Source organism: Mobula hypostoma, chromosome 9 (assembly GCF_963921235.1).
Source record: "Mobula hypostoma chromosome 9, sMobHyp1.1, whole genome shotgun sequence".
Classification (NCBI taxonomy): domain Eukaryota; kingdom Metazoa; phylum Chordata; class Chondrichthyes; order Myliobatiformes; family Myliobatidae; genus Mobula; species Mobula hypostoma.
In genome coordinates, this window is record NC_086105.1 from 95,734,425 (window position 1) to 95,758,095 (window position 23,671).

At 38.7% G+C, this 23,671-nt stretch overlaps 1 protein-coding gene across 1 annotated transcript in view; it reads right to left on the minus strand.

Moving 5' to 3' along the window:
• LOC134351874 (serine/threonine-protein kinase/endoribonuclease IRE1-like) overlaps positions 1 to 23,671 on the minus strand; it is a 71,319-nt gene that overhangs the window by 29,219 nt on the left and 18,429 nt on the right. Inside the window, exons 2-6 of the mRNA XM_063058715.1 lie at positions 10,376 to 10,490; positions 8,724 to 8,757; positions 7,010 to 7,082; positions 2,186 to 2,258; positions 28 to 150 (exon numbers count right to left, since the gene is read on the minus strand). Of these exons, the coding sequence (XP_062914785.1) occupies positions 28 to 150; positions 2,186 to 2,258; positions 7,010 to 7,082; positions 8,724 to 8,757; positions 10,376 to 10,490 (418 nt within the window). The remainder of the gene's footprint in view (positions 1 to 27; positions 151 to 2,185; positions 2,259 to 7,009; positions 7,083 to 8,723; positions 8,758 to 10,375; positions 10,491 to 23,671) is intronic.

A 23,671-nucleotide genomic window follows, 5' to 3' on the forward strand; every position in this document is an offset into this window, starting at 1 on the left:
CAGTTCTAAATACCTCAGCACTCATACCTGTTCGCCCAATGTACAGGAGAGGAGCAGATGGACAGATGTTCCCTGACATATCTGTAGTCAATGTGGTTTGCTTTTCTCCAGTTGCAGGATCTACTACAAACCACAGGTCCTGTTTCTTACCTAATGCAAGAGAATGTATACCACATATATTAAAATTAACAACCGGAGAACAATAAGCCACATCAAAAAGCTTCATAAAAATAATGTTTGCTCTGTTTTAAAACATCTTCTACAAATACGTCATTTAATTGTGAAAGAACAGACCAAATGTAGTCTGTACATAGAAGGCACACTATCAAATGCAGAAAATCAAATAGCATGTTGTCAGATGAATTCTTATCAGAATTGGTCCTTTCTAATTAACTAAAACGTTCATTGTATTTCTCTGTTCTTGAATTTCAAAGTTCAAAGTAGATTTATTACCAAAGTACATATACGTCACCAGATACAACCCTGAGTTTCATTTTCTTACAGGTATACTCAATAAATCCATAAAAGAATGCTAGCAATATCAGAATCAATGAAAAACCGCATCAACTTGGGCATTCAACTAGTGTGCAAGATATAACAAACTATACAAATACAGAAAGAAAGAAATATTAATAATAATAAATAAATAAACAATAAATATCAACAACATGAGAACAAGAGCCCTTGAAATTGAGTCCATAGATTGTGGGAACATGTCAATGACTGGGCAAGTGAAGTTGAGTGGTTATCCCCTTTGATTCAAGAGCCTGATGATTAAGGGGTAATAACTGTTCCTGAACTTGGTGGTATCAGTCCTTCTCCCTGATGGCAGGAGCAAGAAGACAGCATGTCCTAGGTGGTGGGGGTCCCTGATGATGGATGCTGCTTTCCTGTGACAACACTTCATTTACAAACGTAGCTGTGCTCAGTGGTGGGTAAGACTTTACCCATGATGGACAGGCTGTATCCACTTCTTTTTGTAGGATTTTCCATTCAAGGGCATACCAGGCTGTGATGCAACCCGTCAATATACTCTCCACTACACACGTATAGAAGTTTGTCAAAGTTTTAGATGTAATGCCGAATCTTCGCATGCTGCTGTGCTTCCTTTGTAATTGCACTTACATGCTGTGCCTAGGACAGGTCCTCTGAAATAATAACACCAAGGAATTTAAAGTTGTTGGCCCTCTGATCCACTAACAAGGACTGGCTCATGGATCTCTGGTTTCCTTCTCCTGAAGTCAATAGTCAGCTCCTTGGTCTTGCTGACTTTGAGTAAGAGTTTGTTGTTGTGGCACCACTCAGTCAGATTTTCAATTTTCCTCCTATATGCTGATTTTCTCTTATATGCTGATATGCACTCATATAGTGCTTGACCCATATACTTACATTACCTTCTGATTCAGTTCACCACCATTAACACATTGTTTACTTGTGGTATTCATAAAGCAGCAGCATGACTAAAATCAGCAACACTTACAGTATCTCTACATTAGAAGATGATATGATGTGTATCCTGGTAAACCTTCATCACAAGGGGATCGGGACATGTATAAAATTGTTTTTATATAACCAAAGAGGTTCCTTACAGTTCTTGTAGCTGGGGAAGGTAGTGGGGATAAGCTCCCTCTACCAATTAAATGCTCCCAATGTCGTGTATCTCAAATAGCTTCTGACAACCAATTCCAGCTCCCGGCCTTCAAGAATGGCTTAACTATTAAGCCTGGTGGAACAATTTCTACTGACAGGAGAAGCAGTAAAGGGAGGGGGTTACTGACACCTTAAAATTAGTTGCTTCAGGCAGACGGTGCATCTGCTGTGGTTGGCAGCTCACTTAGAAGGAAAACTCTGAATCTCTCCTGCCTTGTGGCTATAGCCACTCATGGGGAAAGCTTTGGGATTAAACCCGGAACTGGAGTCTCTGAGGCAGTCCAATGTTGAGTTCAACATTAACTGGCATCTCCTGCAATGCTGCTGTTGCCAAATTGTATCAGTGAATGTCATTCCTTTGGATTTATCAGCTGTGTAGAGAGGGGGAGCCTGCTGCATGGGCAATAGCTTCCTCTCCATATCGTACTGCCCCAGCTCACATACTGGCTTGGACATCGTGCAGACAGGTTGCAATATCCATGATTGACCCTGACCAAACAAAGAAATGCTAAGATATTGAACAAGAAATCTTTACCTGTGTACAGTATTCCATCAGAGCTCCGACAAGGAGAGGAATGAACCAGCTCAGGGATGGTGAAAGGGAGTTTCTGAAATAACAAACAACAGTATTTGGCATTCAACAGTGAGGTCAGGTAGGTAAGTATAATTAGGTAATAGCTATTATAATTAGGCTGCCTGTAGATTTTTAAAACCCTCAGAAGGTTGCCGTCTTGCCCCTTCTCAGTAGCTCTGCCTATCTTTCATCAATCCTTTTGAATTTGGACTTAAATACTGGCTCTTCCTTCCTATTCCATGATTTCTGGGACCAATTCAATGACTTCCTACAAGTGGCTATCAACAGGTATATTGTGTGCATATCCTACACATAACAATGTTCTAAATATCAGATTACAAATAACAATGTTCTCTGCTGCTCATGATTTATTCCCACTCATGACCTCAGTGTTGGTCATTCTGTGCTCCCCAGTGCTGCCTAATTCTCACCTCGTAGTAGGAATTATAAATGCAATCGGTTTCCGTTCTGGATGTTCCAGTATCTAACCACCTACAACAGTGCTAATCTGAACGATGGCTAGACAAATATAAGAATGTCCCTTTAGAACAGGGATAAGGAGGAATTTCTTTAGCCAGAAGGTGGTGAATCTGTGAAATTCATTGCAGCAGACGGGTGTAGAGGTCAAGTCATTGGGTATATTTAAAGTGCAGGTTGATATGTAATTAATTAGTAAGGGAGTCCAAGGTTTTGGGAAGAGGGCAGGAGAATGGGGCTGAAAAGAAAAATAAACCAGTCATGATTAAATAGTGGAGCAGACTCGATGGGCTGAATGGTCTAGTTCTGCTCCTAGGTCTTATGGTCTATATACATTTCACAGCCTGGGTAAACATTAGATTCCCCATGCAGAATAATCTATTCGAGTGTCAAAATGAATTCAGAAAACCTGGTGATCTAACATGACAAATACTCCTTGAGCTGCAGTATAATCACTAAGCCTTAGGCATTCTGGTTTTCTTAATCTCACTCCCAGAGGGCATTGAGCTAGTTCTATGCCTTTTTACGCTCAATTCCCATAGTCCATAATTCCTTTGGTGTCTAAAAATTTACAGAGTGCAGACTTGAATATGATTGCTTCACTAACTGAGCATCCCTGTTCTCCAAGTGTTCTGATGAATCACAACATTTTGCTTGAAGAAGTATATTCATATCAGTATCGATGCTTGGTCCTTCATCCTGGGATTATACTGCATAGTTTCCAGTTGGAAGAAACTGACTCTCAACATCTACCATGCCAATCGCTCTCAGAAATGTGTTTATTTCATAAGATCGTCTCTCAGTTTTGATAATGGTAACTCCTCTTTCCAAAGTATCATACTCTGGCAAGTTCCCTCGGTTTTGTACTTCATTTTCCTTACAACAAATGCCAGTAAAAATTTTGCCTTACTAAGTGCTATTGTGCCTGCATGTTTTCTTGCTCACCAACTAAGACAAAATGACATCTCTGTATGCCAATGTTTTATTAGCTTCTCAGTTTAAAAATTGCTTTTGGAGTTCTTTCTACCAAATCTCACATAGTCTACCAGCCAACTTTTTGTACACACATTTAACTCACTAATGATACAAACTTTTCACATCTTCCTTGACTTTGGATCACCAGCAAACTCTCTTCTCAAATTATATAATTCTGAGTGCAAAGGGCCCAATAATGATCTCTGAGATAACCCATTAGTAATTTGTCATTTTGAAAAACCCATATAGGACCACAGAACTGATAAGGCCAGGAGATCTTTAGAGTCTTCTTCTGGTGGAACAATATTAATCAATTCTCCTGATCTCTCACCACTGTACTGTAATTTTTTTTCTCTCTCTCAAGTGCCATATGAAGGTTCTGATTTGTTTCCACTACCCATGCAGGCTGTCGGCTCTGAGTTATTTTTACTGAGTAAAAAAGGCATCTGCTGGCTTCTCTCTTAACCCAGAACTGTAAATTTGTGCCCCATGGTCCTGCTAATGAGAGATATTCTCTCCCTGCCCTATTATCATTACTGTTTATTGTTCTTTATCCATGGTGAGAAGTTACTTCTAACCTTATGAACCTTTTACCTTTGTCTAAGAAAAACAAGAAAATATTTGTACACTTTACTGAACTTAAAATAAACTGAAGGAATACCTTACTATACAAGTTCTGGTGCTCTGTATCAAATGAAAAAATCATAGAAAGACTGATGGAAACTGAAGTGTTAAAATATAGTAACATTTGAAACTGAGAAGTATTTGGTTAGATATAAGATTTGAAGTAAAATTATGCAGCAAAAAGTAAAGGACAAAATATGATTGTTCCTGTGGTGCACAGATGGTTGTGATTATAGATTTCACATAGGAACCTAGCTGAGGTTGAATATCGAACATGTTTGTTTTTGAATATTTAAAAAAATATGTAATACAGTATATGTACAAAATCCTTCTTTAAGCAATTGGTGCATTAAAACCACAAGTGGGTACATTCTTTGTGAGATAAGCAAATTAAAAACATAGGGATTAATGATAAACAGACAGTTGTGTGCTAAGGGAAAGCTGATCATTTCCAGCCGATCAGGGAAGGCAGCATTTCTGCATTTGGTTTTGAATAATGAGCCAAGCCAACTGATCGTAATTTCATAAGCTTTAGAATAAAAAGTATAATGACTTTGTTAACACAGGTTGATTACAGAAAGCTCAGAGGGAATTATAAAGGACTTAAGAAGCCGAAGAGACAGCATGAGAAAAGATGAGCAGCAAATGTTGCAGATTCCAAAGATATTATTTGCATGTGAACAGGATACTGGCAATTGAAGACCAAACAGGAATTGATTTATGGAGATAAGGACATGGCTGGAACAGTTTACATCAGCGTTTAGAAAGGAAGATACTTGCTGGAATTTCAGCATAGGAAGATATAGATGAAATTTTGGTTGAGCAATAAAGTTGATAAAGTGAGGACATGGTTAGCTCCATTTCAAATTGATAAATCAGCTGATCCAGATGAAATGTATTCTTGGTTGCTGAAGGATAGGTGTGAGGAAATTACAGAGGTCCTGTCTAAACACTGAGATGCATGAGTAATGACAAGCTTTGAAAAACTAAAAACATAACACCGCTGTCTAAATCAACGTAGGATTAAATTAAGTAACTATGCACCTATCTGATATTTTTGATAGGCTGAGATCAGGGCTATCATGAGAATAACCTGGTAATCGGTTAACTACTTTATTATTGTCATATCTACTGTGATGCAGTAAAGTTTTTCTTTGCATACTATCCTGACAGGTCATTCCATACACAAATACACTGAGGTACTACAAAAGGGAAAAAAATAGAATTCAGAATACAGTGTTAAAATTACAAAGAAAGTGCAGTGCAGATAGAAAATAAAGTGCAAGGGTCATGATGAGGTAGACTGAGAGATCAATTTCATTTTCAACGTAAAAGCAGTCTGTTCAAGAGTCTATTGTAACAGTGCAATTGAAGCTGTCTTTGATCCTGGTGGTACATGTTCTCAAGATTATGTCTCTTCTGCCCAATGGGAGGGGTAAAAAAGAGAATGAGAGTGAGGGGTCCTTGATTACGCTGACTGCATTCCTGTGGCAATGGGAAGTGTTGATGGAGTTGCAGAGGTCATCTGGTCAATGGGTTAATGAAGCCATTACCAAAACAAAAAAAAGTGAACAAAATTATAAGTGAGAGCAGATAAGAGAGTGAGAGTACAAACAAATGAATGTAAAAAAATGTGAAAAATGCAGAGGTGGAGGACAAATGCAGAGGTGGAGGACGTATCCAGGTCAGAATGTGCTAAAAGGGAGTGAAAACAGAACCAAAATCAGATGAATGGTTTACAGCAGAAATGGTCAGTTCTCATACAGACAGGGCAAATGAGTTAGCTGAAGTTGTAGAATTCAATATAAAGTATATAAGGTTGTAATATGCTCAGATGAAAGACAAGACACTATTTTCAAGCTTATATTGAATATTTGTTAAAATATCATAGGAGATCACGGGCTGACAGGTTTGATGGGCAATGCGATGGAGAATTAAAGTGATAGGCAACAGGGTGCTATGAGTCTCTCTTGCAAGCTGATTGTGGGTGCACAATCTGCGTTTGGATTCTCCACTGTAGAGGAGACCACATTGTGAACACTGAATATAATACATTAGTTTGAACGATGTGCAAGTGAATTGCTGCCTCACTTGGAAAAAGTTGTTTGGATCCCTGGATCATGAAAAGGGGAAAGGTAAAAGGACAGATGTACCATCTCCTGTGGTTGCACAAAAAGGTGCTGCAACCAAAAATGACACTAGGATTTTCTTTTTGCAACTAGTGGTTAGATATAAGGGTCATTGATTTAATTGTGTAACTGAAAGGAAGGAACTTACTATGGCTTACGGTAAAGAGACAATGGGGTGGTACCAGCTGGTTGATGCCACAGAGCATGGGTCAGAAGTCTTTCCATGCTTTAGCATTCTGTCATTTCATTACTAAGAAAGGTAGGTCTAGGGTGCAGGGAGCTGACTTAATGGAACAAGTGGCCTCTTCACTTAAGAGTTTTTATTGTTCTATTTTATATAATGTATCAAGCTGGAAGTAAAAACTGGACCATTTTGTGTCTGTACTATTACAGTATAACAACTAGTAATTATAAAAAAGTTTTAGCTTTTCCTACATACTTTGGAAGATGTTAAAAAATAAGCTTGTGGATATGATGGATATGATGCAAACATCAGAGGAGTTAATACCCACTGTAGCTGAATAATACCCTCAGGAGTAAAATCTATGATCAAGGTTCATTAAAATATCTTACAACTTACCATTAGCCCCTCTTTAGCTGCCCCTCCCATGACATAGAGACTTCCATCAGTTGGATCTGGAAGAAATGCTGGTCTACAATCAGAACAAAACAAGTTTTGTGTAAAACTGGAATCAAGTTGTCACTATGTATCAGTGAAGAGTTTAAATAAGTAGCACAAACTGGTAAACAAAAAATAACTGCAATTAATTTGGCTTCAAATAACAGATATGAATCATCTCAAAGATGCTTAACATCTTCAAAAGAACTACCAATCTGCACGTCATGCAAATATTTTTATATCATCTTAACTAAACAGTGCTATAACATCTATGGTCTGAGTGTTCTTTGGTAGTATTGCAAACAATTGTTCAGAAACTGGGTATGTTAGGGCCTATACTGGAGTTGTGGTATATAGCAAATATTAATTTCAACAGCACCCAGTTGTCAGACCTGAATATGTATTGTAGATTGAGTTTGGTAGAACAATGGTGTTTGTGGAGCTGCAGACTAGGGTCGACTGAAAACAAAGAAACACTCCATTTGACTTGAGATGCTTGCATATTCCTGAATGCAGTCCAAAGTCCGTGGCGATTAACATTCATTTTGGTTGTCTGGAATGTGGGTGTGAATATGGAGGTGTTTGAAGTTTACATGTAATTCAAAGGAACTATAAAATAGTCCTACTGTCAGGCAGGCCTCTTCTTTCAAGAATGTCTCGAGTATGATGCCTGCTGCTTGTTTTCCGGAATAAAGACTTCTATATCCACCAGTTTCAGTGTCTCTCCAGTGACTTCATTCACGGTCACAAAAGGGTACATAAACCAGAAATAAAAAGTCTCTGGTGTTGTGTGCTTATTTTGAGAAACCATATTAGCAAGCAGTGGTGACTTGATGGCATGAAGATTAGATGACTTGTCAAAATAACACTAGCACTACAATAGATGGTTACACACAGAAGTTCAGCTGAAGGATGTGCTGCTTCACAGTGGGTGGGTGAGGGAGGAAGCAAGACTGGCGGGTGAAGTTTTGGTCCTGCAACTAGAAGCTCATTTAACTGTAAATTAATATCATAAACAGGGGACAGAAAACACTGTGATGAAATGAACATATTCACTTCATTCATAAAATGAATGCTTCAGCCACAAAATGAAGGGAAACTCCATATATCAATATCGGAACAATCTAGTATTTTTCAGATAAGGGCTAAAACCAATACAAAAGGGCAAAGGCTGGCTAATTTTAGACTGGGAAAAACTATGCACATTCATCACATAGAAAAAGCCAGCATGCACAATGGCCCCAAAACTTCACAATAATTTCACTGAACAAGCAGAGCACCAGAAACTGAACAAACATTATACTGAGTCCAGTCAGACAACTGAACCTGAAATTAGAAATCCAACATAAGGCTTTTGAAGAAACACTGGGCAGGAAGAAACAGGCTGAGGAAGTTTCTTTTATGAAATGGTACCTAAATTGGCAGGTGGGAAGGTCATTAATAAACCTTGAACAGAATACTGTCATATTGTCCTGAGGCTGGCTGATATACATGTTTGAAATACTTGACTGGACGCTTTCTTGCAAATAGGAATTTTTATTTTAAAATGTATTCTGTGGTTCAACATTACCCGCTTTTGATTGTGCGAAGTTTGAGTGAGGCAACAGACCTTAAATTTGTTTGTAGACTGAAACATTTCCCATCTATAGGATATTAATTTTCAACAGTGACTTACTTGGCCAGGTAGACTGGAACCTGAATGATTGGATCTGAAATATAAATTATAAATGAGATTCATTTCTATTTGGGGAAAGAGCAGTATTAATCACAGATCCCAAAATAGTACATCAAGTATAAAATAGTACTAAATACTGACTCTGTAACAATATTAAATACAAACTCAGGATTATTTCTATTACTTCATGCCATCAGGTTTAGATTGGAATAGGACTTCGAACTATCTTATATCTATCCAAACAAATTGAGATTTTTCTTTAAATCTGTTGGGTGAGTTGCATTGGAGATTTGATAGGATATACAACTCACTTCCCAAACATTTTACACTGTAAGATTGCCTACAAGAAGACATACATTAAAGTTTTAGGATTCTAAATATTCAAATATTATTCAATATCCAGTTAATTTAAGGAGTGGGGCAGATCACTGAAGAGAGAAACCATCATGCTGGTCCTAAACTTGATGATTGAATGTTGGTCCTGTAAACAGAGATTATATAATCACATCAACCTAATTAAGTCTATTTAATATTACCATTTGCTCCTTTCAGACTTTTCATGACAAGGGCAGAGGGTAGATTTACGAGGTTTCCTTTGTCATGATGTTCCTGACATCTATCAGGTTGCCTCATGCCAGTCCTCGTCCAAAGCATACTATCTGATTTTACTCAGTCTCTAATTTGCATAATTTTGAGAGACTTAACTGCTATTTACTTTCCACTTTCTGCACAAAGACCAAATCAGACTCAATAAGCATGATATTATTTGGACATGAAAGTCCATGTTTGCTCACTACAGAGAGGGCCATTGCACCTGCGTGTTTCTTTTTAAAAAAAAATAAATTCTGTAACTAAAGATCACAAGATTCTCGGTTTCGGAGCAGATGTTTATTTTCAGCCAGCAAGAAAATTGGTAAATAAGAACCTTTACAAAAGCAACAGCAATTTCCTTAACATCAGCTTTTTTGATTTCTGAATTTTTGCAGAAGCTAATGGATGATCAAAGATGCTTGTGAGTAGTGAAAGATTTTCACTAAACATCTATTGTTTTATGTTGCAAGGCTTATAGGGTGCATTCTAAACAATAGTAGTGCTTCTAAACAGAAAGCCACTTCTATGTCCATACCATATTGTTTTATAATACTTAATTTGTTCCCTTAACATCATCATCTTCATCATGTGCCATGTTGTATGATGTGGGTGATCATGGTCTTACATCTGTCTTTAATCTGAGAAGTTCTAATAAGCTCTTCAAAACTTTTGCCTGTCCATCCCTTGATGCAACTCATGAAAGTCAGTCGACTGTGACTTTTTCTTCCATCAGTATTTCCCATCACAGCTGGAGGTTCAAGCTTCGCTTCCCTTAATACATGTTCCAGAAATTCCAGCTGCCATTTCCGGATTGATGATATCATTTCCCTTTATACTGGACAAAAACATAGCTAAACCCAATATGGAAAAGTATAATTATGACAAAGAACATTATTTATAATGAATGAAATTAACTGTGAATTAAGACCAACCCCAACATTGCGTAAGAATAAGGCTGACATTATCCCACTAAGCTATTTCACCCTGGGATAATATGGGATCATAGACTCAGAAAGCAATAAGGACCAGGAAAAAAGTTCATAATTAATTAGCCGCTTCACCTTCTTTTAAGGTCCATTTGATCTCCCCAGTCCGTTTGCTAACAGCATGCAGGTTCCCATCAAGTGTAGATATAAACAGCAAGGTTTCTGGGAGAGTCACTGTACTGGCAGCATACTGTAAAACATTATTGACAATTATTGTCAGAATTCAAAGAAAAAGTAAAGTAAATCAGAATACAAATCCATGTCCATCTAATTCCAATCTAGGCTGGTAGGAGCGGCAGGACTGGCAGCTCACTGTCCTGGGGTCCTGTTGTTTTAGACATGATAGAACAGGAGGGATTAAAGGGGGAGGGGGTGACATCGCAGGTCAGGGAAAATGTCACGGCAATACTCAATTGGGACAGATTGGAAAGCTCATCTAGTGAGGCTTTATGGGTGGAACTGAGGAATAAGAAAAGTATGACCATGTTAATGGGATTATATTATAGACCACCTGACAGTCTGCGAGATTTAGAGGAGCAAATTTGTTAAGAGAACCCAGACTGTTGCAAGAAACATAGGGTTGTGATAGGAGCAACACACATCAAAGTTGCTGGTGAACGCAGCAGGCCAAGCAGCATCTGTGTTGTGATAGGAGATGATTTTAACTTGACACATATTGACTGGGACTCCCATACTATAAAAGGGCTGGATGGGAAAGAGTTTGTCAAATATGTTAAGTAAAGTTTCCTTAATCAGTACACAGAAGTCCCAACAAGAGAGAGTACAAAACTGGATCTCCTACTAGGGAATGAGGCAGGGCAAGTGACAGACATTTGTGTAGGAAAACACCTTGCATCTAGTGATCATAATGCCATTAGTTTCAAGGTATTTATGGAAAAGGATTGGTCTGGTCCTTGGGTTGAGAATCTAAGTTGGAAAAAAGGCCAATTTTGATGGTATCAGAAAGGATATGGCAAGTGTGGATTGCGATACATTGTTTTCTAGCAAAGGTGTACTTGGTGAATGGAAGTCCTTCAAAAGAGAGATTTTGAGAGTACAGAATTTGTATACACAAGATATTCTGCAGGAAGTCTGCAGATGCTGGAAATCCAAAGCAACACACACAATGGATGTTCAGAAAATGGAGGAGATGCATGTGATCTAGCATCTATAGCGGAGGAAGGGAAGCCCCGTCCTTTGAAGAAGAAGGACATCTCTGATGATCTGGAAAGGAAAGCTGCATCCTGGAAGCAGATGTGGCAGAAATGAAGGAACTGAGAAAAGGGAATAGCATTTTTGCAGGAGATAAGGTGGAGACAGGGTGAGAAGAGGTATAGTCAAGATAACTGTGGGAATTGGTAGGTTTATAAAAGATGGCGGTCAACAGTTTGTCTCCAGAGATGGAGGCAGAGAGATTGAGAAAGGTGTCCGAAATGGACCAAATGAATTTAAGGACAGGGTGGAAGTTAGAGGCAAAGTTGATGAAATTGACGAGGTCAGCAAAGATGCATAAAGCAGCACCAATGCAGTCATTAATGTAGTGGAGGAAGAGTTGGGGAGCATTACCGGGGAAGGCTTGGACCATGGACTGTTCTACATAGCCAAAGAAGAGGCAGGCATAGCTACTTCCCATGTAGTTGCCCATGGCTACCCCTCAAGTCCGGCGAAAGTGGGAGGTGTCGAAGGAAAAATTGCTGAAGATGGGGACTATGTTCCTGTCAGAATAAAAGGCAAGGATAACAGGTTTATGGAACTTTGGCTTTCAAGAGACATTGAAGCTCTGGTTAAGAAAAAGGAGTTGCATAGCAAGTATAGTCAGGCAGGAACTTGAGGAGTATAACAAAATGCAAGAGAACACTTAAGTAGGAAATCAGGAGAGCTAAAAGAAGACATAATGTTGCTCAGACAGAGAATCCTAAGGGGTTCTACAGATATATTAAAAATAAAAGGAGTGCAAGGGACAAACTGGTCCTCTGAAAGATCCAAGTGGTAATCTATTCGTGGAGCCGAAAGAGATGTAGGAGATGTTAAGTGGATTTTTTTGCATCTGTATTTGCTTGGGAATTGAACTCAGAGTCAATAGATATGAGGAAATGCAGCAGTGAGGTCATGCCCCTGATACAAATTACAGAGGAGGAGGTGTTTTTTGTCCTGAGGCAAATAAGGATGGACAAATCCCCAGGGCCTGACAAGGTGTTCCCTTGGACCCTGTGGGAAGCTACTGTAGAAATTGCAGGGGCCCTAGCACAGAATCCTTAGGGTGAGGTGCCATAGAATTGGAGGATAACTAATCTTATTCCATTGTTTAAGAAAGACTCTAAGAGTAAGCCAGGAAATTATAGGCCGGTGAGCCTGACATCAGTAGTGGGAAAGTTACTGGAGGGTATTCTAAGGAACCGGATATATTTGGGTAGTCAGGGACTAATAGGGATAGTCAACATGGCTTTGTGCATGGTATTTAAACAATCTTTTTGAGTTTTTCAAGGAAGTTACCAGGAAAATTGATGAAGGCAAGGCAGTGGATGTTGTCTACATGGACTTCAGGAAGATTTTTGACAAGGTCCCACACGAGAGGTTGGTCAAGAAGGTTCTGTCACTTGGCATTCAAGATGAGGTAGTAAATTCGATTAGACTTTGGCTTTGTAGGAGAAGCCAGAGAGTGCTTATAGATGGTTGCCTCTCTGACTGGAGGCCTGTGACTAGTGGAGTGCCGCAGGGATTGGTGCTAGGTTCATTGTTGTTTGTCATCAATATCAATGATGTGGATGATAATGTGGTTAACTGGATCAGCAAATTTGCAGATGATACCAAGAACAGGGTGTAGTGGATAGCAAGGAAGTCTATCAAAGCTTGCAGGGGGATATGAACCAGCTAGAAATATTAGCTGGAAAATGGCAGATGGAGTTTAATGTTGACAAGTGTAACGTGTTGCACTTGGGAGGACCAACCAGGGTAGGTCTTACATGGGCACTGAGGTGTGCAGCAGAACAAAAGGATCTGGGATTTCAGATCCATAATTCCTTGAAAGTGGTGTCACAGGTAGATAGTATTGTAAAGAAAGCTTCTGACATATTAGCTTTCATAAATCAATGTATTGAGTGCAGGAATTGGGATGTTATGTTGAAATTCTATAATGCATTGATGAAGCCTAATGTGGAGTACTGTGAGCAATCTTGGTCACCTACCTACGGAAAGATGTAAATAAAATTGAAAGAGTGCAGAAAAAATTTACAAGGATGTTGCTGGGACTTGAGGACCTATGTTATAGGGTAAGGTTGAATAGGTTCCTTAAGGTTGTTATAGCCGGGGGTGATAATGAGGACAAGCTCCCACTACCTATTTGAGGAATGTGCCTCAAATAGCCTCTGACAACCAAGTTCAGTTCCTGGCCTTCATGTGTGGTTTAGCTACTAAGCCTGGCGGAACCATTTCTACTAAAAGAAGAAGAGGCGAAGACTGGTTACCGGTGCCTTAAAACCAACTGCTTTGGGCAGATGGGACTCACTAGCCGTGGTTGGCAACTCATCTAGGAGAAGGAAAATTCTGATCTCAAACCTCCTCTGCCTTGCAGCTATACCCACTCATGGAGAAGGCTTCGGGAGTAAACCTCAATGGAAAAATCCAGAGCTGGAGTCTCTAAGGCAGTCCTACATTGAGTTCAATGCTGACTGGCAACTCCTGTGACACTGCTGGTACCAAACTGTATCAGTCTCTAATGTTCCTTTGGGTTCATCAGATGCACGGAGTAGGGAGCTTACTACATGGGCAACAGCCTTCTCTCCATATCATACTGCCCAGGTTTTAATATCTAATTAGCTAGGATGCAATATCCATGGTCAACTTTGACTGATGGAGGCCCTCACCTGAATAGGTTAGGACTTTATTCCCTGGAATGTAGAAGAGTGAGGGATATTTAATAGAGGTGTTCCGCAGGGGTCGGTGTTGGGGCCACTTCTTTTTACAATGTGTATCGACGATCTGGATTATGGATTAAATGGTTTTGTGGCTAAGTTTGCGGATGACACCAAGATAGGTGGAGGAGCAGGAAATGTTGAAGAAACGGAAAGGTTGCAGAGAGACTTAGTCAGTTTAGGAGAGTGGGCAAAGAAATGGCAGATGAGATACAATGTTGACAAATGTACAGTTGTACATTTCGGAAGAAGAAATAATCGGGCAGATTATTATTTAGATGGGGAGTAAATTCAAAAATCAGAAGTGCAAAGGGACTTGGGGGTCCTCGTGCAGGATACCCTAAAGGTTAACCACCAAGTTGGATCGGCGGTAAGGAAAGCAAATGCTATGTTGGCATTCATTTCAAGAGGAATAGTGTATAAGAGTAAGGAGGTGTTGATGAGGCTCTATGGGGCATTAGTGAGACCGCATTTGGAATACTGTGTGCAGTTTTGGGCCCCTTATCTTAGAAAGGACGTACTGATGTTGGAGAGAGTTCAGAGAAGGTTTACAAGGATGATTCCTGGAATGCAAGGGCTAACATATGAGGAGCGTTTGTCGGCTCTTGGATTGTATTCATTAGAGTATAGAAGAATGAGAGGGGATCTCATAGAAACATTTCGAATGTTGAAAGGGTTGGACAGAGTAGATGTGGAAAGGTTGTTTCCCTTGGTGGGCGAGTCCAGGACAAGAGGCCATAGTCTTAGAATTAGAGGGTACACAGTTAAAACAGAGATGAGGAGAAATTTTTTTAGCCAGAGGGTCGTGGATTTGTGGAATTCGTTGCCACATACAGCTGTGGAGGCCCGATCATTGAGGGTGTTTAAGGAGGAGATTGACAGGTATCTAGTTAGTCAGGGTATCAAGGGAAAAAGCCGGAAATTGGAACTAGATGGGTGAATAGTTTAGCTCAATGGGGAGCTGCGGAGCAGACTCGATGGGCCAAATGGCTTACTTCTGCTCCTTTGTCTTGTGATCTTGTATACAAAATTATGAGGGGTAGAGAGCAGGTAAGTGCAAGCAGCTTTTTTTCCCACTGAGGTTGGTTGAGACTACAACTAGAGGTTGTGAGTAAGGGTGGAAGGTGAAATGTTTAAGGGGAACATGAGAGGGTAGTTCCTCATTGAGAGGGTGGTGAGAGTGTTCTATGACTTCTATGATTTTTTTCTCTCTAATCCCAATGAAATTAAACAAAGTGCATTCACTTCCCAAAGACTGACTTGTCACTAGCTCCAGGATACCTTATTCCACTGAGTCTTTTACCTTTATTGCAAAAGGAGCTCTTCATATTTGATAATTTGGAATATAATGCTTGAAAATAATGAATTGGGAAATAGCATCAAATATTTACAATCAGACAATAAAGAGGTGGAATACCAATGTTCTTTCTCAGTTGTGCTGTTAAAAGAGATCATCTCACTAACTGAGCTGAAAGTTCAAATGCTCAAAGTTCAAAGTAAAGTTTCCTTTGAAAAATTGCTTTGTTCAAGAAAGAGATTAGGGATAATCCTGGGAATTATAGACAATGAGTCTTACCTCAGTGGTGGGCAAATTATTGGGAAGGATTCTTAGAGACAAGATTTATGAGTACTTAGAGAAGGGTATGTCAGGAATAGTCAGCCTGGCTTTGTGAGGGGCAAGGTATCCCTCATGAACCTTTATGAATTCTTTGTGGATGTGACAAAACACATTGATGAAGGAAGAGCAGTGGGTATGGTGTATATGGATTTTAGTAAGGTGCTTGATAAGGTTCCCCATGGTAGATTCATTTAGAGTCAGGAAGCAAAGATTCAGAGGAGCTTGGCTGTGTGGTTACAGAATTGGCTTGCCCTTAAAAGGAAGAGGGTGGTAGTAGATGGAGAGTATTCTTCCCGGAGGTTGGTGACCAGTGGTGTTCTGCAGGCTTCTGTTCTGGGACCCCCTGCTCTTTGTGGTTTTTATAAATGACTTTGTATGAGGAAATGGAAAGGTGAGTTAGTAAGTTTACATATGGCACAAAAAATTGGTGGAGTAGTGGATAGTGTGAAGGGTCATTGTAGGTTCCAATGGGACACTGACAGGATGCAGAGCTGGGCTGAGAAGTGGCCAATTGAGTTCAACCCAGGAAAGTGCAAAGTGATTCATTTTGGAAACTCGAATATGAAGGCAGAATATAGGGTAAATGGCAGGATTCTTAGCAGTGTGGCTGAATAAAGGGAATCTTGGAGTCCATGTCCATAGATCCCTCAATCCCTCAAAGTTGCTGCACAAATAGATAGGTTGTTAACAAAGTGTATGGTGTGTTGGCTTTCATTAGTTGGAGAATTGAATTCAAGAGCCGTGAGGTAATGCTGCAGCTCTATAAAACCCTGGTTAGACCACAGTTGGAATATTGTGTTCAGTTTTGGTCCTCTCATTATTGGAAGGATGAGGAAGCTTTAGAGAGGATGCAGAGGAGATTTACCAGGATGCTGCCTGGACTAGAGGACATGTCTTATGAAGATAGCTTGAGTGAGCTAGTGCTTTTCTCTTTGGAGCGAAGGAGGATGAGAGGTGACTTCATAGAGGTGTACAAAATGATAAGAGACACAAATAAAAGTGGATAGTCAGAGATTTTTTCCCAGGGTGAAAATGGCTAATACAAGGGGGCATAACGTTCTTTACACAGAGAGTGGTGGGTGCATGGAACACCCTGCCAAGAATGGTGGTAGGGGCAGATACATTAGAGGCATTTAAGGAACTCTTAGATAGTCACACGGATGATAGAAAAATGGAGGGTTATGTAGAAATAAAGGTTTTGTTTGATTTTAGAGTAGGTTAAAAGGTTGGCACAACATTGTGGGCTGAAGGGCCTGTACCGTGCTGTAATGTTCTATGTCCTATACTCTAATTTTACCATCTAAGTACGTATACGTTATCATATATCACCTTGAGATTCATTTTCTTGCTGTTGAGGTGAACCGAAAATGTTAATCAACAAAGGCCAGAGCACAATTACTTGTTCAAATCATGACCTGATAAATATGATGATAGAACAAGGGAGAAAGAGACAAGAGGAAATCAGGAAATCATTGTTTCAAGACTTTTAGTCTTCCATGAAATAGGTAAAGTAATAAAACACCATGGGTTCAAAGGTATATTTCCATAATTAGGTGTCACTGAATTCTTTAACGCTAGATCAACGGTCAGGGTCCTCAAGAACCCTGGACTTTCCAAGAACTGCCTCATTATAACTTTATAGTTATCATTCAATTTTGCTTTGCTTAAAATAAGATGATCAATAATTGCCATACTTGGACACACACTGCAATATTAGCCATCAGACAGGACCTATAACTGTTCATTGTGGTGAATTAACAATAGCATATTACCGAAGCAATATTATGTACAGGTGAAGATGGCTGTACATTTTTTTTAAGTGACACAATTTTCTTCAAACTGCAGGTCACTTACTTACAGTATATTGGAGCATAAATCTGTGACTACCACTTATTCTTTAATATTTTGGTTAATTGACCCGATATATTTATGTAAGGTAAGCAGAGAGTACTGGTAAATTAATTAATAGAGAAAGCTGCTTCATTTGCCTTTCAGCACAGTGTAAACTAGGTATAGTACGTAAAGCTCCATTAATTCAGAGAAGGCATGTAAAATGTCTAGGGGATAGTTGGAAGGGGACACTAGCAGGGCTGACAGCAGAACCGCGATGCACAAATAAATAGTATATGAAAGGGAGGATGAGGCATCTGTGGCTGAAAAGGGAAGTCAAAGACAGCATAAAAGCAAAAGAGGGCATATAATATAAGCAAACATTAGTGGTAAACTAGAGGATTGGGAAGCTTTTAAAAACCGACAGAAGGTAACTAAAAAGCAATAAAGAGTGAAAAGATGAACTATGAAGGTAATACCAAAAGCTTTTTCAGATAAGTAGAGTAAAAGAGTGGTGAGAATGGATATTGGACCACGGGAAAATGACTCTAGAAAGGTAGTAACGGGGGACAAAGAAATGGCAGGCAAACTTAAGTATTTTGCATCAGTCTTCATTTTTGTAGACATCAGCAGTATCCCAGAAACTTGAGACAGAAGTGAATGCAGTTGCCATTACTAGGGAGAAGGCGCTTAGGAAGCTGAAAAATCTGAAGGTAGAAAGGTCACTTGGACCAGATAGACTTCACCCCAGGGTTCTGAAAGAGGTAGCTGAAGAGATTGTGGCAGCATGAGTAATGATCTTTTAAGAATCACTAGATTCTGGAATGGTTCCAGAGGACTGGAAAATTGCAAATGTTACTCCACTTTCCAAGGGAGGGAGGCAAAAGACAGGAAATTATAGGCTAGTTAGCCCTACTTCAGTGGTTGGTAAGACGTTGCAGTCCATTATTAAGGATGAGGTTTTAGAGTACTTGGAGGCACATGATAAAATAGGCCAAAGTCAGCATGCTTTCCTTAAGGAGAAATCTTGTTTGAAAAATCTGCTGGAATTCTTTCAGGAAACAACAGGCAGGATAGACAAAGGAGAGTCAATGGATGTTGTTTACGTGGATTTACGGAAGGCCTTTGACAAGGAGCCACACATGAAGCTGCTAAACAAGAGCCTGTGGTATTACAGGAAAGATAGTAGCAAAATTGGAGACAAGATTGACTGACTGGCAGGAGGCAAAAAGTGGGAATAAAGGGGGCCTTTTCTGGTTGGCTGCTGGTAATTAGTGATATTCCACTGTAGTTGGGGTTAGGACCATTTTCTTTCATGTTATATGTCAATGATTTGGATGACAGAATTAATGGCTTTGTGGCAAAGTTTACAGATGATACAAAGATAGGTGGAGGGGCAAATAGCATTGAGGAAGTAGGGAGTCTGCAAAATTACTTAGATTAGGAGAATGGACAAAGAAGTGGCAGATGGACTACAGTGTAGACAAGTATATAGTCATGCACTTTGGTAGAAGAAATAAAGGTGTAGACTACTTTCTAGAATAGAAGACTAGAATATAAAAGGAAGGACGTAATGCTGAGGTTTTATAAGGCACCGGTCAGAATACACTTGGGAATATTGTGAGCAGTTTTGGGCCCCTTACCTAAGAAAGGATGTGCTGGCATTGGAGAAGGTCCAGAGGAGGTTCACAAGAAGTAATCCCAGAAATGAAAGGGTTAACTTATGAGGAGGGTTTGATGGGTCTGTTTAAAAGAATGGGTGGGGGATATTATTGAAACTTATTGAATATTGAAAGGACTAGATAGAGTGGACGTGGAGAAAATGTTTTCTATAGTGTGGGAGTTTAGAACTGGAGGGCACAGCCTCAGAATACAAGGATGCCACCTTATGAAAAAGATTAGGAAGAATTTCTTTCACCAGGAATGGAGAATCTGTGGAATTCATTGCCACAGACAGCTGTGGAGGCCAAGTCATTGGGTATATTTAAAGTGGAGGTTGATAAGCTCTTGATTAGTAAGGGTGTTAAGGTTACAGGAAGAAGGCAGCAGAATGGGGTTGAGAGGGATAATAAATCAGCCATGATGGAATGGTGGAGCAGGCTCAATAGGCTGAATGATATAATTCTGCCCCTATGTCTTATGGTCATGTGGTCTATGGCTTAAAATAGAACCCCATTTTAATTATTCCAGGGACATTGTATAATCTATCCAGAATCTTTTCAAATGGCTATTTAGTGGTACAGCTAACAGACTGAGGGTCACAAGCAAATTCCCTTGAGATTTACAAGTAAACGATGATATGAACTATTTGTTGTGTTTACCAACAGAACTTCCTTATAACTTTGTAACAGACACACACAAACCATTACACGCTTCTAAAGCAATGTACTAACCAGAGAATGGGTTTCCACATTTAATAAATTAACACAATAAATACATGCATAATTTTAGGAGTTTGCTTCAAATTTAATTTAACAACTGACACTGTCATTGCTTGAATAATATTTTCCCTCTTTTTCTCACCATTGCTCCCCACCCCTCCTCCATTATATCACAAACCCAATTACTGTAGATGTGTGGTACCACCCATTCCTTTTTTGAGTAAATCACCATTACTCACAAGCAACCTCCTCAACAATATTAACAAGATAGTCACTTTACGGGAAGCTGCACAACAGGCAAGCCCAATCTTGTTTTCATCTATCCTATCAGTGTAGGGTTTAAAATCAGAAATAAAAATAGGATATCGACTAGGTTTTATATGAATTACAGTATATACTGCAGGAATTTAGCTGGCAAATAAAACACAAGGATAATTTTCTGTTTTTTACAGTAATGGACAAATGTACTGAATTAACAATTGCTATACTATCATTGACCATCTGGATGCTAGCATGACAACAAAATTTATGATATACCACCAGTCAGACTATTTGTTTAAGTGAGTGTAAAGTAAAGTAAGGTGGAGAATGGCAGGGCAATTTCTGTTAATTATAAATACGTGTGATTGGATCAGCTCCAAATGCAAGGGCAAGGAATGGCAGAATCACAACATCAACAGCTATAGATACCTACTTCACAAAACAATATAGCAAGATAGCTCCACAAATCAAGGATTCATTGCAGCTTCCTGTCTCAATAAAGGAGTGTTTTCTTTTGCCTCTAGGTAATCAGTATCACCCCACAATTAGTATTTCATGTGAGTATTTTGCAAGCTGCTTGCAAAATATCACCGTGTATTGCCAGTGCCATCTAGAAAGATCTGCAGGAAGCTCTGTGGCAGGAAAGTAGCATTCATCATCAAGGACCTTCACAAACCAGGCCATGCTCCCTTCTCACTGCTGCCATCAGGAAGTAGGTACAGAAGCCTCAGGTCCCACACCACCAGGTTCAGGACCAGTTATTACCCCTCCCAACCATCAGGCTCTTGAACCAGAAGGGGTAATTTCACTCACCCCATCAATGAACTGATTCCACAACCTACTCACTCACTTTCAAGGACTCTACAACTCATGTTCTCAATAATTATCAAACCACAAACAAGAGAAAATCTGCAGATGCTGAAAATCTGAGCAACACACACAAAATGCTGGAGGAACTCAGCAGGCCTGAAACGTCGACTTTACTTTTTTCTATAGATGCTGCCTGGCCTGCTGAGTTCCTCCAGCATTTTGTCTGTGTTCCTCAATATTTATTAGTAATTTATTATTAATTAGTTTTTTTCCATTTTTGTATTTGCAGAGTTTGTTGTATTTTGCACATTGATGTTTGTTCGTCTGTCTTTGTTGCGCAGTTTTTCATTTATTGTTTTGTTTCTTTGTATTTACTGTGAATACCAAAAAGAAAATTAACCTGAAGGTAGTATATATTGACATACTCTATATGTACTATGATAGTAAACTTACTTTGAACTTTCAGTGTTAGTTGCCATTTTGGCAAGAATCCACTAGTGCCATCTTTTAACAAGAACAACACAATTGGAACATAATACACTGTAACAGTCTGTTTGTTCCTTTGTTCCAGAATGCAGAATACAATAGTCCATTATAATCACTCTTATTCCAGATCCAGTCAGATGTCATTTAATGAAAACCTCTTTAATGAAAAATTGCATTAATCAGTACTGAAGAATTATGCATTACAGAATCCATAACATATATAAAAGTGATTCAAGAATAAAAGGCATAGATAAAAACTTTAGACTATCAGAAATTGTGGCCTGCTCAACTACTTTTGAATTGTTTTCTGTAATTTCAGGAAAGGAACATTGATTCAATCCCAGACAAGGTGAACTTCAATCACACAATTGTCTTCCTTAAGTCAGATGTTGAATAGAATCCAAGTAAAAGAATGTCTTTTATTTATGCAGCAGCTTTCACAACTCATGATGACTCAAAATGCTCAAACAATGAATGCAAACACAGTTCTCAATGTAATGGAAGATACTTGGAAATAAGTGCCAATTTTTAAAAAGCGGCATCCATTTAGCAATTCAATTCCATGCTACCTCTGGCAACTAACTAGTTATGTCTGTGACTCGCAGCACATACAAAGAAGATAATTGTATGTATGATGTTGTTTTTTTGTCACTAGATTGTGCAACAATTATTAAAAACTTTATTGCATTCGACCATACTGTAAGTTTCTCTTTTCTTTGAAGAATGAGTTAAACTAATACAACACTAGACTATCACTTTGACCTTTGTACCTCAGCACAACATTGAGCTCATTGTACAGCTCAAGATGATGGTCATCAACTCCATAACTTTAAAAAATGATCAGTCATTTACTCCGATAGATTGTTCGTTGTAAGGTTTGAACTGCAGCACAGAATGTGTTTTCAGTCACTCACGCATAATAAAAAGCAAAATCAATCTGAATAATTATTAACACAGCATTTTTGGGAAATAACAATATGCTAAACAACACATGCAATTCAAATGGTGCAATTTTTATTACTAGAAAAGTATTAATCTTGATTAAAAACAATATCAGCAGTGTACCACAGTGGATCAAGAACAAAAATTATTAGTATCACTTTCAGTAATGACACAATGGAAACTTCATTTTAAACAATTCCTTCATATTTTAAACATTATATTAAAATCATCAGAAAAGCAAGTATTTTTATGCAAAACTTTATGCATTTACTTCTACCCATATCCCCAAGATTTGGCTAGCTGAACTGAGAACTTTGAAACAGACCCCTGAATTAATTTGCATTTTACTTTTTGAAAACTCATACTATATTAAAAGGAAAGTATTTCCTAACTAAAATATTAAAGTTTTGTCTTAGTGATTTAAGAATTACCCAACTAATAGTGGTGATACATAAAGGAGACAAACCAGGAAATTAAAAACAGTCCAGTTTAACAACAGTGGTTTGTGAAGCTATTCCAATCTATAATTTAAGACACAGTGAATAAGTAGCTAGTGAAATTTGAGCTGATTACCGTGCCAAGTGGATTTATAAAAGGTAGGTCATGTCTAAATGAATATTTGAGGAAGTAAAAGAGATTGTAGGGAAATGAGTATGTACACAAACGAAGACTGTGACAAGGATCTTAACTGATGCCTCATCATGCATTATGTTACACTGGAATGATTTTTCATTTCCCAAAATATATATTGCTTGTAAGCTAGGAACAAGATATTCAAGAATTTTAGGGTCCATGTAAATTAATCACTATAATATACCAAAAAGAATAAAAATAAAATCAATAAACTTAATGGAATTTTACACATTAAAACTAGAGCACTAGAAATTGGAAGGGAAAAAATGTTGCTACACTACACTGATACTGGGCATTGCACCTTCAAACATAATAAGGGCTGTGGAGACAATTCAGGGGAGATTCACCAAGTGACTCCAGGGTCCCAAGATATTATGCGATTATATAAATAAATCTAATGAAACAGAAGTTAAGTGAAGATTTCAATGAAGGATTTAAGATTCTGTAAATAACTAACTGGAGAAAGGTAATCTAATGGCAGCGTAATCTTCACTAAAAG